The sequence below is a fragment of the Larus michahellis genome, chromosome 7 (assembly GCF_964199755.1).
Source record: "Larus michahellis chromosome 7, bLarMic1.1, whole genome shotgun sequence".
NCBI lineage: Eukaryota > Metazoa > Chordata > Aves > Charadriiformes > Laridae > Larus > Larus michahellis.
This window is the reverse complement of record NC_133902.1, coordinates 47,687,663-47,703,918: the sequence shown is the minus strand read 5'-3', so window position 1 is coordinate 47,703,918 and position 16,256 is coordinate 47,687,663. Positions and strand designations below refer to the sequence as shown.

Below are 16,256 nucleotides of genomic sequence, written 5' to 3'. Positions count from 1 at the left end.
TTGTAACATATTATAGTTCATATAGTCAAAGGATTCCTGTTGATCTTCTTTCCTCCTATATAATTCATAATTTGGAAGGAATCAGGAACTTCATGCAGAGTTTGGTCCTTTTTGCAGGAGTAATGCGTGAAGGCATTCAACCAAGAGCAGTCTCTTCTTGTTTGTGAGGGAGACATACACACACAGTCGTATGAACATACGTAGTGCTAAACCTCTTCCCCGTGCCTGGGTGGGCCAGCAGAGTGGAGGAAGAAGAGCAGGCTACCTGACCTACCCCACGCTCATCTGTATCACCACCTATGGGACACCTGAGTTGGTGAAACCAGCATTTAAGGACAGCCCTGGCCCAGGTTGCCAATATATTCCATATATGTCTAGGCTTTGTTCCCAGCTTTCACTAGGTCCTGTAAAGTGGGAAAATTGCTTGGTACATGGCTTGGTGCCTGGCAGAAGCTCCTTAGGGCACCTTGAGCCACACGTCTAGGACTTGTGCATCATGTGAATGCGAATCCTTTACTTAGTTGAGTGTAAGAAAGCTCCTCAGGGGCCTGGTTCTGTCCCCTCTCTTTCTAATATGTCCTGCTTCCTCCTGCTCCCTGAGACAACAATATTCACAAAGCTATAAAACGGGAGAAAATGTGAAGAATTGCAGGCAGCTAAAAGAGAACAGCTCTTAAGGAATGAAGCCTGGGATCCAAAAATGTAACAAAACTTCCCGTGACTAATGGTGCAGCCAACAGGAAATATTGCAGCTTCATTTGGCAAGAAGCCTCTTATCACAGGGGATTACTGCAGGGAAGGTGGGCAGGTGGGAGGGTGTGAGAGGGCTTTTCTTTGTGTCCCCTTGTGAAGCGGGTACTGGGAAGGTGAGGGAGAGAGCCCCTTGCTTCCCACTGCCACCCACCAAGGATTCTGGGGGTCCCCTTACTTGGATTAAGGGCTTTTTGCCTCGCCCCAGCACAGCTATGAAGACCCCATCAACTTGAGCTTTTGGCTCTTCCACAATTTTATTTCCTAGCATGTCCCAGGCAATTTAATCCATACATTACTCCGAAATGGTTTGTCAGGGATTAAAGGATGTGTAAGCCTTATAATAACCATCTCTATGGCATATTCCCATGCTTAACAGCAAACAGCACTGGGTCTTACTATCTCTTATACTCCATTTCTGTCCTTACCAGTGTTTTTTATTACCTGCAACTTTCTACTGCTAAGCTAATATGAGTGTGTTTTCTTCTTCATTCTACCTTTGTGACTAGTTAAGGAAATCTAGAGAAATGAGCAGCCTCAGCAACCTGTCCTGCTCCGAGTAGCCCTGCCATGGCTTGATATGGGCGGTGCAGGAGAGTCCTCACAGTCCTGCCCTCTTCTACTCAAATTCTCATGCCATATCTCTAACCCTTTATATCTGAGCAACTCAGAATTTCTGAGACCTGAGAAAAACTCAAGCATGCAGCTCTCAACATGATAAAGTCTAGAGTAACAATTACTAAAAAGAATGTGCTGGTAAGAGAAGAGGGTAGTGATGCATAAAGAATTTGGGGCATTTTGTTTCACACATTTTCAGATTTCAGTGATGGAAAAAAATGGTCAGAGAAAAGCAGGAGTACAAAAATAATGACCCAGCAGCTTGCAAATTACACTGATTGGAAAAGAGAATTCCCTCCCTATTTTCTTAATCTTTAGAGCAGACACACATTAACAACATGATTTGGATTAGCTAATTTGAGAAAAGGTACTGTACATGATAATCCCGATCTCCTTGGCAACCGGAAAATAAAGAAACAAAGAGAAAGCTATTTAGTACCTTAAACACCATATCACACTGTTGGAAAGCAGCTTTGATCCTTAATTAATATGCACAGCAGCCTTCGCATTCATATAACATATCATAAATATCATTTGGTTCAGGCATTTTTAGCTTGGATTCCTAATCCCACAGACAAAGATGCTTGGAAATCTCCTGCAGATAAATCTACTTTCCCTGTCTGACCTCCTGCTGAATCAGTCTCCATCACTGTTTCTAGTAGCACTACACAAAGTGGCAGATCCAATACTATTACACTCATAAAGTACTTAAAAGAAAAACAGACCGATGGTGTGCATTTACCTCAAAACATAAATTTATCTCTACATGGGAATAGCAGGGGCAATTTATTTATTCGTTTTATATACAGAACTACCACATCCCTAGTTTCCAGATGGAACAACTAAGCCTGTGCACTTAAGGGTGAGCTGAAGTTTATTGGTGTCCTGAAAACTAAGGGGGAATCAAATGCTTCATTTAATTTGGTATTTTCAAATCTTATTTCATCCTACCTGGAGTGGAAGATGAAAAACATAAGTCCTCTCAAACAGCACTCCGGGGGGGAGAAATATTCTGGTTGGCCCCAAACCTTTCATTCCTTACAAAATCAAAACTTCTCATTCCGATTTTCAAGACTTAAATTCCTATCACATAGCATAAAACATTTTTTTTTCCTTCTGAAAGGCCAAGTCATTTCAAAAGGGTAAAATACAAAACTTTCTATTCTGAAAAGAATTAATAGAGCAGAACGCATTGTCCTTATCAGAAGGCTTTTTACAGTTTTCTTTCTCTAAATTAGTTTTTCTTGAAGGCAACACACAGGTGAATGTTTGAGCCTTAGTATTTGACAAATTTGTTGGAGAGGTGTAGTCTGAATGCTGGAGAATGGGTACAGGCCCACACAGCCACAGGCAATTCAGGTTTTTCTCTGCAACTCACTTGTGCTTGTAAATTTGGGATAATAATATGTACGTGCCTGGCTGGGGTGCTGAGATTCATTAGCCGAAGTCTATAAAACACTGAAGATAAGTGGTACATATTATCATACTGTAATTAGGTGGTAATTGAAAGATGCTGGATAAACATTATTAATCATTAATATTCATAGAAGTAGCACTTCTGAAAACGCTGCAGTAACACCTCTTAGAATCCTCTGGGGACAGCTATTGGCACTGCAAGCTGTGATGCCCACATGCTAGTATGCACACACCGCATTCCCAGAGCGCATGTGCTGTACTGCCAGCCTGTTGTTGTTGGTCAGAGTTGTGCCAACTGGGGAGGCTGGTGACCACTAGATAATGGCTGCTCCCTCTTCTGCGGCATCCTCTAAAGCACCAGGTCCAACTGACAGCACAGGATGAACGTGCCTGCAGAAGGATCTGCTTTGAACCAGTGACCATGAAACATCCCGTGTTTTGTTACTCCTTAGTAACTATAAGCTTCGTCACTTCATCATCACACAGTTCATGTGCAGAAAGCACAAGTCTCCCCAAAATTTTAAAATAAACATTCTAGTCTGTATTATTTGTTCATTAAATGCTGACTATACGCTAGGGCACTGCAAAAGATAAAGAGCAAAATGCTCTACAGGGATCCCATCCCTTGTCCACAGCCAAGAAGCTATCCTTTGTCCAATTCTACCAGTGCCTTTCCTGACAGACCGTTAGTCTAATGTCCTTCTTCAGTGCCTCCATTGATGGGAATTTCCATCTCCCAAAGGTCCTAGTCTTTTTCAGTGCTTCTCTAGATCTATTTCTGGAAAATTTTTCCTACTGTCAGTCCTAAATAATCCTCCTTGAGTTTAAGCCTAGTCATCACAGACCCCAACATTTATTTTCCTTCTTGTAGCAGTGGCCTTCTATATATTTGAGGATTTGTGCCATGCACAGAAGTTGCTGATTTGAATGCTGTCATGGAGAAAACTGAATTTTTTATTTGTGTGTTAGGTCAACGTAATCTAAGTGTTTTATTTCAGGTCAATTTGAAAATTTAACATTTTGCCTGAAGCTTAGTATTTCCTGACCTGCTTCACTTCTTTAAGCACCACCTTATCCCTGGTTGAGCCACTGTGCTTCATAATGGGAGTCTGAAATTAGCGCAGGTGAGGAGCTAAGCACTCATGATAGAGAATGAGGATACGAAGCAACTGGACTACAATTCACAGGATGCAAAGCACAAAGAGCTAAAAAGACACATTTTTTCCAACTCTTCAGAACTTTCTGTTCTGGAATATATAGAAAACATTCTGGATAGATGTGGTACCAGCACGACTTTCAAAAGACTGGAATTTCCTACAGTTATTTCTGAACAATATCTAAGACACAGACTATGACTGATTTGAGGGAAAGTTCTCAAGGAAGCATAGGCTGGTGCTACAATTTTCTCTTTCATTTGCTGTATTCCATTGCAGTGCATTATAATCACCCCTGTTATACTGGTTCAGGAATGGCTACAGTTCCACGATACATGATACAGGATTTTCCAACTACTCTGATGTCCATTTAACATTTAGATGATTTGATGCAATTATGACCTATCCTTCCTGATATCAGTCCTGTTCTGGTGTCATGTTTCTTTCCGGAAGCATCCAGATCCTCTCAAGTTTTATGCAAACCCTCCTACTTCACATATTACTACATCTTTTCCTAGCAAACTGGCCCTTATTCTAGTACAACAGGATGTGATCACATAAAAATCCTCATAAAGTAAGTAGACACCGCAGATTTTAGGAAAGAAAAGAAATCTTACATGTTCCTCTTCAAACTGGTCCCCACCAAATGCAGAGACACAGGGCTTGATACCTCCCGTTCCAAGGGCGATCAAAAACAGACCAACCATAGACAGGATCCTTCATGCAAGAACAAAAATATCACTGTTGCAGAACCTTTCCAGTGCTTATGAGAGCATTTTAGTGCCACCCAACCATGATTCCTCTGGTATTATTGTCTTTTACACATGGATAGTGATAATGAGCCATGTAAGTGTGAAAAAAAAAAACTATCCTCCTTTCTGCATTCAGTACCAATTAACCAAACTGCTTTTGTCAGTTTCTTGCTGTTCTGAGGCCCAATGGACATACTAGAGATCAAAAATCCATGGGATTATTTTTCACTCATATGAGAACAAAAGATTGCAGAGATCAATTGAGAAAAATAAATAAATAAATAAAAATTTAAAAAGCTTTTTCCTGTACCCTTCCAGCTTGGGTAAGCATAGACAAACTGTTTGAATTAGGCTCATTCTAGGATGCTTTCTGACTCCTAGTACTCCTCAAAATACCATTGCTGGCCAGACAGATTAAGTCTGTAGGGAACAGGAGTGTCAGGACTGGCCAGGGACAAAAGGAAACTTCTGTAAATAAGATGTGCTCCTGCCTGCGTGTGCACACTTTTAGAGCTGTGACCACCTAGGCAAAAATAGCCTGGTGGTTTCATAGATGCCAGCTGGGGTACTACTCTGACAAGCCTATCAGCTCAGAATCTAGAGAGCAAGAATGGTTCTACCCTATGGAAGAGATAGACTCTGTCACATCAGAAAATACATCTTTGGTTTTGTGCTTCCATGCAGACAGGGGAACCTTGGTGAGCTGGACAGACATGCTGATGAGGAAATGAGGGAGGAATGAGCCTGTCGCAGGCAGCTGGATGGAGGAGGCCAAACTCCACTAGCATGGTATAGCAGAGAGAGGTGATCAGAGGTCCCTATTTCAAAGGGCTTAGAGTCTCTGTGGTGGTTTCCAACTCCTTCTGGTGCATCCACACTCTAGATCCACCCTTCTATTCTTACTCAGATATCCCAAACCCTTCCCTGATAAAAGCAACCCATGCACAGCCTCCAAACTGCTGGCCTGATGGAGATCATTTAAACGAATTATAGTTCTGGGTAAACCAGCTACCATCACAACCTACTACAGTGCTGTGGTTTCAACAGCTACTTACACATGAACCACCTGGTTGCCTAGGGATGGAATTGCACCGACTGACTTTATCAGATGGCCAACCACATACACAATGGAGAGGTAGATGATCGTCCTGTGAGGAAAGCAAACAGCAGTGACTGAAGGTGCTGGGTGATGTACAATCCGAAAACAGAGCGCACCTGTGCTTCCTGATACGGCAGGTCTACTTGGCAGATACACAAGGAACTGGTTTGTTCATACCACCAGTATAGCAGGCAGCTATAACTCTTTTGTGTCGATACTGAGTGCACTGGAAAAAAGGGATAGGCAAACGGGTTCAGACTAAGGAGGGATAGCCCCTGCTTTCTTTGTAGATGTTGCTGAGCAGAATAAACTAAAAATGTTCCAATCTTGTCATGCATGGAAGGCTGCAAATACAAAAGCACTGTTCAGGTTCAACTCAATTTCCAGATTACTAATAATTGGCATTATGTAGCACATGCCTAAGCGAATCCCTTGACCAGAAGGCATCTACAGGGACTGTTGCCCACATTGAACCCACCCAACTAACTCACCTGAATTAGGAGTGTGGTTTCCCCACTACGAGTACCTCTGAAGGACTGAGCTCATCTATCTGCCTCCCATGTCTTGGTAAGGGAGAAGAACTCTGACTAGGAGGATCAGACTCTTGAGTGTATTCCATTCCTTCATTATCTCCAGGATTAAGAGATGTCTATGTATTTATGTGCAGACTAGACACACACAGAGGGAGTAGAAGGACTTGTTAGGACAGAGGTACTAGAAGAAGCCCTATGAACTTTGAGTACAGAAGTGGTCCTTGACACATCCAAACCCTGGTTGCAATAGCTAATTTAGGGCCACATCACATCATTCCGAAAAGCCCCTCTAATCTGTTATCCTGTCCTCGATATTGGTCCAGCTACTACAGCAAAAGCCACCTCCCATTCAGTCACAGGGATTACTCCAGGGAAAGTCTCCTGCCTGATGCACCAAAGTCTGCATAAGGATTTACCTTCTCACAACACCATGCTGCAAAACAGATATTGTGAAATACCAATGAACATTGCTAGGTGACCTTAAATAATGAAGTTAATAAACCGCCACTGTTATTTTTTTCATTCAAAGGGACAAGAGAATGATTAAAATTGAGGACAAAGAAAAAAAGAACATTGATATCTCCTTAAGAACTTTCTGCTGGAAAGGTATAGGGCACCTGTTTTTTTTTCTGTTGAGACTCTTCTGCCAGATGTGCTTAGTCCTAGAGAGAAGGGTTCGGCTGCACTTCATCGCTCTGACTGCCAATATTCCTCAGACAATGAGCAAACAGTGCCAAGCAAAGAAAGTCCTGCATCGAGCTGCTCACCACCACTCTGGGGGAGATGATGGCCCCGCAACTTACCAGCAGAAGGGAATACTGCCTAACTTACTCAGGGAGAGTTTACCTGGTTATGTGCTAAGGGAGATGATTTGAGTGAACACAGGTTTCACTGGCATAAAAATGGGTGTGCCCACACATTCCCTATGCTGTGAAAGCATAAGTAAATATAGTATAGTTAGTGGCATTTTATCTGAAACTGAGAGATCTAGAGGATGACACCACTTCCTCACCATTTTTGAATCCCTCTCAGAAGCAGATCTTGGCAAGCTGAGGGTTAATCACCCTACACCTCAGCTTCCTCAAGGTGGGTAGGGAAGGACAGTGGAGGAAAAATGTGCTTATGACATTTAATTTGTTCCAGCTTTGTTGCCTGTTGGTCCTTGGGTGAAAGAGGAGCACTGAACAGCATGAGCAAACAGAGAGGAGCTGACCTTCGCAAGTGTATCTTTGCTGCACTGACCTAGCTCAAAACTAGGAGCACACACAGCACTGCCCTTGCACAGGCTGCATGGTGTAGGCGTATGCTGTCTGAATTAGAGAGATGTCTTCACTCACTTGTATTTCCCCAGCCATGAGTCTGCCATGATGGCTCCAATGACAGGTGTGAAATAACAGAGCGCAGAAAAGGCATGGTACACCGCAGTGGAGAGATTCTCATCCCAGTGGAAGAAGCTTAAGAAATATAGTGTCAGGACAGCTAAAAGGAAAAAAGCAGATCACATCAGATAATTAATGTGTATCTCTGCAGGTAAGCAGGAAACTACATCACAGTGGCAAGAAAACCACTGATTTGTCTAGCAGCTATGAGCACTGTTGTGGAAAGATCGTGCGTTCAGAACTGTTCCTCATAATCCCTGACACAGGAAAAGCTAAAATAAGATATATGAGTATCAGGCGTTCTTTGCTCATAAACATTTATGTTTACCTGGAAAATATATTTTCTAGCTTATCTTACCGGAACCTGTAGTTCTGTTTATGCACAGTTTCTATTTGCAAATTAGGTGCCTGTATGATTGAATTCCGAAACAAGCTGATTGCACACAACTATGAAAGATGTCACACACTGTAAAACCAGGTTTAAGAGAGAGAATCATATAAAAATTTAGACTGGAAGGTACATTTGGAGCTCCCTAGTCACAACTTCGGCTCAGAGCAGGTGTAGCATCAATGTTAGGGCACACTATTCATCCCTGCATCCCAAAATACTAATTTACTTTGAAAGACTGCTGAGATCACACACAGCAGAGCCCTGGAACACCAGGCCAGTGTGTACAGAAACCCAAGGATGGGAAAGTCACTTCCCAGACACAGGCCGCATACCTCTCATGCCATAGTAGGAGAAGCGCTCGCAGAACTCATTCACCACGATGAAGGCAATGCTTAGGGGGTAATTGGAGCCACAGAGTTTCTGCAGGAGACAAATGAGAACATATCAGTTCTGTGAAAGCCTTCAGCCCAGCAACATATCACCGCAGTGCCCAAGCGGTGGAGAGGAGTCCAGGCCAAAAACCAGGTGCCTCCTGCTGCTTGAGTGGCCTGTAGGTTGGACTCAAAGGAGAGAGGGGAGCCCACGCCTATCTTGCTTTGGTTAAGGCTCCCCAGTGAATCAGCCTGGCTAACATGGGCCCAGCAAGGACCTCCATGGTGATTCGCACACTGCCAGCAGCCCACCATGCTCATAGCTCCAGGAACTTCTGTGGAAGGTTCCTACCACCTCTCTGCTGCAACACAAAAACCCACTGAGATGCAAAAACACCTTCAGATGCCTTTTCTCCTACACTTCATATAAAGCTACTACTCTGCTTCAAAACTGCTCCCTCTCCTAGTACCAGACCTTGCCTGAGCAGACCTTGCCCCAGGGAGCTGCTGTCTGCTTCCACGTGAAGCTGCTCCCTCCCACGCGACAACTGCCCTCAATCTCTGCACCTCGCTTGCGCCGAGCTGTGCTACTGTGTTCAGGGAAGCAGAGCATCAGCCCTGTGTCCAGCACTCCCTCAGGCATGGCATCCATTTCATATTCCAAGAACGTTGGCATAGCTATGGATAATTCAATTTATTAATCAAAACTAAACGAAACAGTGATGGGACTGTCAAACCTGTCTGAGTGTGGCCACTATTTCACTGAGTCTGACTTTACTTCAGCAAAAGTCAGCAGCTTCCAAGTAAAATGCATTTAAACAGACGAGTCTTGGCATGACCTTCTGTGGGCCTCTGTCCCTCTTGCTACCCTACTGTGGTCTGAGCTAAGCAGCTTCCAGCTGCTTAGCTCCACTGCCTCGCAACACGGAAAGCAGGTTTTCACAACACTGCCCAGCCTCTGCCAATTAGCAGGAGAGAGGGGATGGCCACAGTGAGGGATGGAGGGGACGAGGCAGGCAGGGGGGGAATGGGATATTAACAGCTGCATTTATATTTGGCGTTTTAAACAGCCATGGTATGGGCCAGTGAAGTGAGATGAACTCTTCACATGCATTTCTGTGCCTCGTGTTGGAAATAATGAGTTCCTGTATTTCTTCTCAGAGTCCCAAATGCAAATACAGATACCAAAGTAGATGTGTGTATTCAGGTTTATTTCACCACCAAGAGACCTGAGCTTATTTGGATTCCCAAAGCAATGGCATCAAGTTTGGAAGAGTCTAGCTTAATGATGCTGTCTTCCTCAACACTACACATGAGCAACAGAAGCGAAAAGACTGGCTGGCAGGAAAAAAAACAAAACACAAAACCCAAATGCTTTCCACTACTTAACCCAGCATCTCTAAAGACAAATATTTTTGTCCCTTTTTATATATATTTTTCTTTCACTGTTTATGAGCTGCCTTTTTATTACAAAACCCTTGGCCTCTTTGCTTTACTAGAGTAAATATGTAATTATCCCTTTCATTTATTATTCACTCTGAAACCATCATGCTTAGCATATGGCTTGTAAGACAGAGTGGACTCCCTTGGAAACTGTACTGGGGTCTCCTGCTTTTAGACTAGCCTAAAAATGGTGGCATGTATAAGCTGTAAATGCATAAACACACAGACATACACACACAGAGAATATCTTTCTCCAATAAATTTTTCATAATAAAGAAAAAAAGCCAGAAGAGGCAAATTATGTTTCCTGTGGGTGCTTGGAAGCATTTTTTCTGAACTTGGAAGTAAAACAGTATAACACAGATAATTTTCCTTCATCTCTTTCACAGACCTCGCTATCAGTACTCATGAGATTTAAAAGCATTTGATGGAGATGCAGAGTGTGACTGTTCAAACCCAGATGGCCAGGTGTCGGGAACCCTGCTGCCTGAACTCAATCCTCCGCACCTGATGCACAAGCCCTGCTGGATTTAGCTGCAGTGGTTTAAGGTATCACGTGCCACACTGCGACCTGCAGTGACAGAAAACCTGGCAGTGACCCATTTCAGCCACTCCTGCTCTGGGATGGGCACCTCCTACAGATGAGCAGGAGGAAGCAGGGAAAGGAGAACGGGAGGTGGTGACTTCCCAGCTAAACCTCCCCAAGTGCCTGAGCCAGCACCCTCAGTAAGTGCTTACAAGCACAGAGCAACGACTTACAAGCAGGGGTACTTCCATCTGCCTTGTATGTCATGAGATGGCATCAGCACACGCAGAAACCCTCATGTATCCTCTCTGCTGTATCACTGACCTGCCTGTGGCCTGCCTGGACATCCAAAAGTGGGCAGATTTCATCCATGCGGAGAGCCAGATGCAGTTTGCTTGCTTTCGCGGAGGAGGACCTTGCTCAGCGGAGAGCCCCGGCAAAAGCAAAGAGGCTAAGCCTGGATTCATGAGCGCACAGATAGTCTGCTGTGCTTAGCTACCACTGTAAGCCTGGGATCTGCAGGATTATGGAGCTCTTAAAGATACTGTGGAAGTTGATAGCCTGTTTCTTTGGAAAAAAGAAAGGTCATTTAAAGTGCCAGTTACAGGAGATGTTTGTTTTCACCTCTCCTTGCTGACTGGCTGGAAAATGGGACTAAGATTAGTATTTCACAGGAGCTCTGGATATCCAATAGTTAATGTCTGCACAGTACTTAAATTTGTGAGTTAAATAGTTGGCTTGCTAATGACATAACTGACTGTGGGCTTTAAAAGCAAGTATTACCACACTGCAAGTCAAAGTAGGTGCAATACAAGCCCTGTTCTCCCCAAAGTCAATACAGCATACAGATTTTAGGGGTCAAGCACTCAACAAGAATTAGCCTCAAAGCTGCACAAACTTCAAAGCTGTAATGCAAGAAAATATTCAGCTGAATCTGGCTCTAAATCAGGTCCAAAGATGTAAACTTGAGGCTCTGTCACTACAGTTGAGCTCTGTAACACACATCAGCGGCCTGTGCTCAGTCCCTGTCCTTCCTTCTGCTCTGCAGCATCTAGGGACCCTTCCCTGCTGGGTTTCATCATACTAAGCAAATGCACAGGTCAGCTCCCTCCCTCCTCTACACAACATCCCCCTCCACTTCAGAGAAGTAAGTCTTTTCCCACAAGGAAAGATGCGTTTAGAAAAAAGCAGCAATCAAAACTTTTACCCTTTTTTGCAAAGACTCAGTCAGTTCATTTTTCCCTTTAAGCTGCCCTTTCTTAACATAATCAGGTTAGTGGAGGGATTTTTGCCTTGAGTTGTTAATGCTTATTTGAACCCTGTGCAAGAAAGGGTGTTTGTCTCTAGCCAGAGCACAACAGAGGAAAGAACACAGAGATCTTGCAATGTTTCGAGCAAGCTGAGCAGAAAGCAAAGAAAAGGAAATCAGCTGTAACACTCACCGGGGATTTTTTCTGAACAGGGAAATCTCCTTTGGGGGGATCATCTCCTGCAGAAATAAAAGTGAACAAAGTTTCCTTGGATTCGTTTCTCTGAAAAGCGTTCATCTCCCCTCTCGCCTTGTCTCCCACCATGCTATGTGGCTGTGGTGAGTTGACTGGGAAGATTTCCAACCTCAGGCATGAAGTTTGATTCAGTTTGAGTTAACCCTAATTGAGCACATTTGTGCAGCCAGGACAGAAAGGAGAGGGAGATGCTACCAGGAAAGACAACTCCAGAGTTCAAGAAGAGTCAGGGAATGTAGCCTAAATCATTCACAGGTTGGGGCTGTCAGCACTTTGTGGCACAGACCTCCTATTTGCTTGGCATGCCCCCAGCTATCGTACGTGCACCAGCCCAGCACAGCACTGTATGCTGAACAGATGTGAGCTGAATAAAAATCCCAGGTCCCAGATAACCCTACAGCCTGCGGATTTAGGAGCAGAGCATGCATCTCCCTGCTGATGCGGCAATGACAGGTTTATTCTGCAGAGACTGCAGGGATCTCATTCCACTGAAAAGCCACACATCCATCCCAAGTTGTAACTACTAAAATGCTCATCACGTCAAACCCTTGGACGCTGGATGTCACGGACACCTGCACTGTGTTAAATCATTTCTTTGCTGTCCCAGGAGTGAAGTGACCCAGGGTTCATTCCTGCACCAATTCCCTGGAATGACCTTGCTTTTTCCGACAGGACAATTTAATCCAGAGGGCACAGCCAGAACCCAGAGGCAGCCCCAAACCCCGTCTCTACTTCCTATTTTCCAAAAGCCCACCTCAGGGCTCCCTATGTGGCAAATGCATCCTCCACTGTGCTGGGAGCCCTGGATTCCCCCTGCAGCTATATGGGTTCAGGTCCCTGCAGGTACCCTGTTGTCCCTCCTCCCCTGCCCTTCCCACAGGAATATAGGAGCTCTTTATCAGTATTCTTCCAGTGCCAGTTGCAATTACAGAGCAAAATTCACAGCCTTCCCATAAACCATCCTCAGTGGCTATGGCTCTGCAGTATTCTCAGTACAGTGCAGGCTTTCTTTAAAAGGCAAATGTTCAAAGAATTTTCCCAAGTATTTCTCCTTTCTATCACCAGCAAAAGTACAGACCACACCCAGAACCTGCAGCTGGTACAAGGAGTCTCCATAAACTCATCCCTAGCTCAAGTACTGAGTTGCTCCTAGTGCTTGGGTATCACAGGAACCAGGTCTGCAGTTGACAAACCAGGAAAGAGGCCTTTGCTCATACCACGGATCCATAATCTGGCTGCAGTTATTCCTAACAAGACATGGAGAACACTTAGATAAGGAACTCAGATGTGACACAGCACACAGAGGAAGCATAATTACTCTCCACATTCCCTCATGTGCTCTGGCATTGCTTCCTCTGAAGATCCCCAAGGATCCTGCTTCATTCCTGCTAACTGGGCAGCTAAACACGGGGCCAACGGGGCAGCTAAATATGAAGCCCAAACTTCAGATGAGGCCAGGGAGGTCTAAGCATTTCTTAGTCCCTTTTTCTTCTACAGCAGTGGCAAAGCAACACTTTGGTACCTCCCTCGTACTGCCATAGACCAGCTCCTCACCTTCAGCCTTCCCGGTGATTTACACACCCGCACAACCTTGCTTTTCACTTGGGTCACACTTCTCAGGTGCCACGAACAGGGAGCTAGGGTTTGTTAAGCCCATTTCACGGGCAACAGTGACTCAAAAGTACACCCAACTTTGGGGGCAGTGCAAGGAATGGGCAGTGCAAGGAACAGGCTTGTGCACGTTGGTCCTGTCTCCTGCACACCAGGTTAGCGTGTGCTCTTGATTCCTGCAAGTCTGACCCTGTGCTCAAGGCAGCAGGAATATTTTTGTGCCCTCGGTGGTATTTCTTACTGCCCTAAGTATCTCTAGACAACTCCCAGAAGCCTGTTGTATTGTGCCTTGCACACATGAGCAGAGCAAACACAGCAGCCAAGTTATTAAGGGAGTAATACAAAAGTAATACAAAATGGTTTCACTATCCCCTGTGCAGGGCTCCCACGCTGCTGCAATGTGATGCCTTAATATTTTCAGCATCTTGCAGCTGTATTTCCTGAGTGTGTACACAGTGCCGTGCGTCACATAAGCTAAATGATTTATTTTTTTTTTAATTCTAGCATGAAAAAACATATCAGTCAGTGGGATTAACATATTACTTGTCAAATACACTGCATAAATGCCAGAAGGTTTTCTGAGACAGAAAGGGAGAATAGGAATTCACATGTCTGGTAATAAAAGGTAACTCCTGGCAAACAGCAAGAGCAAGTTAAAGAGAATAAATCTGCAAGCACCTCAGATACAAGTGAATTCAGAATAAGACCCAATAGAAGGAGACCTGTGCGGCTGGGCTGAAAATCAGGAAGGAATTGTACCACAAATGGAAATAAGGTGGCATTTCTGAAGACAAGTATAAACAAAGAGATCAAGCATAGAGCGATAGAGGCTGCAAAGCTAAGGCACAAAACGAATTACAGCTAGCAGGGGGACACAAAAGGCAATAAGAAAAGGTGTTAGAAATGCTGTCAATATTGGAGAAAGAGGAAGGAAAATGAAAGCCTGTTATTTAAACTAGAAAACGAGCAAACAAAAGCTTATCCAGAGAAGCCAGAAAAGTTGTGTCCTTTTTGTTTGTCTTCACTAAAATACCCAAACTGCAACAAGATACACAAGACCATTAAAATGAACAAGTAGGAATATGGGTGAAATGAGACAAAAACCACTTAAAGAATATTTGGATACCTCAATTGTGCTCAAATCATTAGAGCCTAGTGAAGTTCACCTTCAGGTGCTGAATGTAGTTTTTGAACCATTTCCCTTGTGAATGACAGAAGCAGGACAAGTATCACAACTGCCTTTAAAAGGGAAGGTTAGGACAACCTAGGCGTGTTCCCTCCACAGCCAGAGAGATACTTGATCAGATAATCCCTTCCAAGCACCAAAAGAAGAATAAGGATTAAAAAACAGCCATTTTGGATAGGAAAAAATGCTCTCAAACCAGACTGTTTTACTCTTTGGCGACAGGGCAAGTGGTGTAACAGCTAGAGAAGCTGTGGATATGATATAACCTAGCTCAGTGTCTCTAATGTCTCACGAGGAAAAGAGGGTCCAGATGAAATACCCATACAGTGGGCAGCTGTGAAATCCCTCTCAGAATAGCTATCAATGTTTTTCCATCAGATTAGGAGGCCATGAAACATGCAGGTCCTCAGCTTTTCCGTGGGCAAAGGGAACATCTGCACAGCCAGCGTGCTGCTCTTGTTTGTGCCCAAAACCAGCATGCAGCAAGCCTGGGGGAAAACAGGGTATGAACTCAAAGTGACATTGCTAAATGTGAGAAACCATTTTGCAGCCCTGGAATGAAAAAGATGAAATTCAGGGAAGAAGACTACCAAATGGCACCCCTACCCATTGACAGGAAAAGCAGACACAGAGACCAACTATTCTCCATTTTTATTGAGGATAAGGTGAGAAAAATAACTGACTTTATTTTCAGTAAAGAAGATCTGGGGCTGCTTTTGTCCAAATGCTCTTTCTGCAAGGACAGGTGAGCACTGGATCAGAGTTGGTGTGGCTGGGGCTGCAGGGTTCGGGCAGTCCCCAATATCTGATATGTAAGAATGTATCAGGGACTGGCTAAGTATCCGGTCCTGCCCCAGAGCAGGTAAATGGATGAGGTGACCTCCTGAATTTCTGTGAAATAATGTGCTAAGCAACTTCAACAGGTAAGCACGAAAGCAAGGACTGCTTTCTGTAAAATTTCCTCTTTTCTGAGTCATCTTTATGCAAGTGGCGAATCTGCAGGATGATTCATGCTTAAATGTAATATTCAGCTACCAGATGCCTTGCATAGCCAGAAGTTCCCATGAATACATTTTTCTATGACTTTCAGTTCATCATTTAATTTTTTCTGGTTCCCAAATCCACAGGAAGACAATCTGCATTTTCCCTTTGCATTTACAGTCCTCAGATTCTCATTGCTTCCTGCTGCAGTACTGTGCACATTAATCTGTTTATACTCAACTGATCTCTTCATTTTTATCTGCATTCATCTTGTGGTACAATCCCTTCTTCATTTTCAGCTCAGCCACACTGGTCTCTTAATAATGAGTCTTATTTTGAATTCATATACACTGGCCATATTTTTATAGCCCTTTTACCACATCTGTGTTTCTCTCCTCTTTCTCTCTTTCCAAGATAAGGTTATGAGAAGCAAAATCAATGTGTGCCAGCAACACTTTGGGCTTAATGACATGGCCCTGGATGGACAAGATAACCTCTCCAGGTCTCTTCTGGCTTATTTTCTCCAATTCTTTGATTACAG

General features: G+C 43.9%; 1 protein-coding gene across 5 annotated transcripts in view; it reads right to left on the bottom strand.

Moving 5' to 3' along the window:
- Positions 1-16,256, bottom strand: part of SLC15A2 (solute carrier family 15 member 2) — a 63,999-nt gene that overhangs the window by 26,261 nt on the left and 21,482 nt on the right. For 3 of the 5 annotated variants that reach the window (XM_074593861.1, XM_074593859.1, XM_074593857.1), the window contains 5 exons: positions 11,875-11,921; positions 8,425-8,512; positions 7,660-7,801; positions 5,746-5,838; positions 4,556-4,655 (listed from right to left, as the gene is read on the bottom strand). In XM_074593861.1, the coding sequence (XP_074449962.1) occupies positions 4,556-4,655; positions 5,746-5,838; positions 7,660-7,801; positions 8,425-8,431 (342 nt within the window). In that variant the 5' untranslated portion in view covers positions 8,432-8,512; positions 11,875-11,921. Of the gene's footprint in view, positions 1-4,555; positions 4,656-5,745; positions 5,839-7,659; positions 7,802-8,424; positions 8,513-11,874; positions 12,255-16,256 lie in introns of those variants that run through there. The other 2 variants (XM_074593860.1, XM_074593858.1) reach the window with 2 other exon arrangements.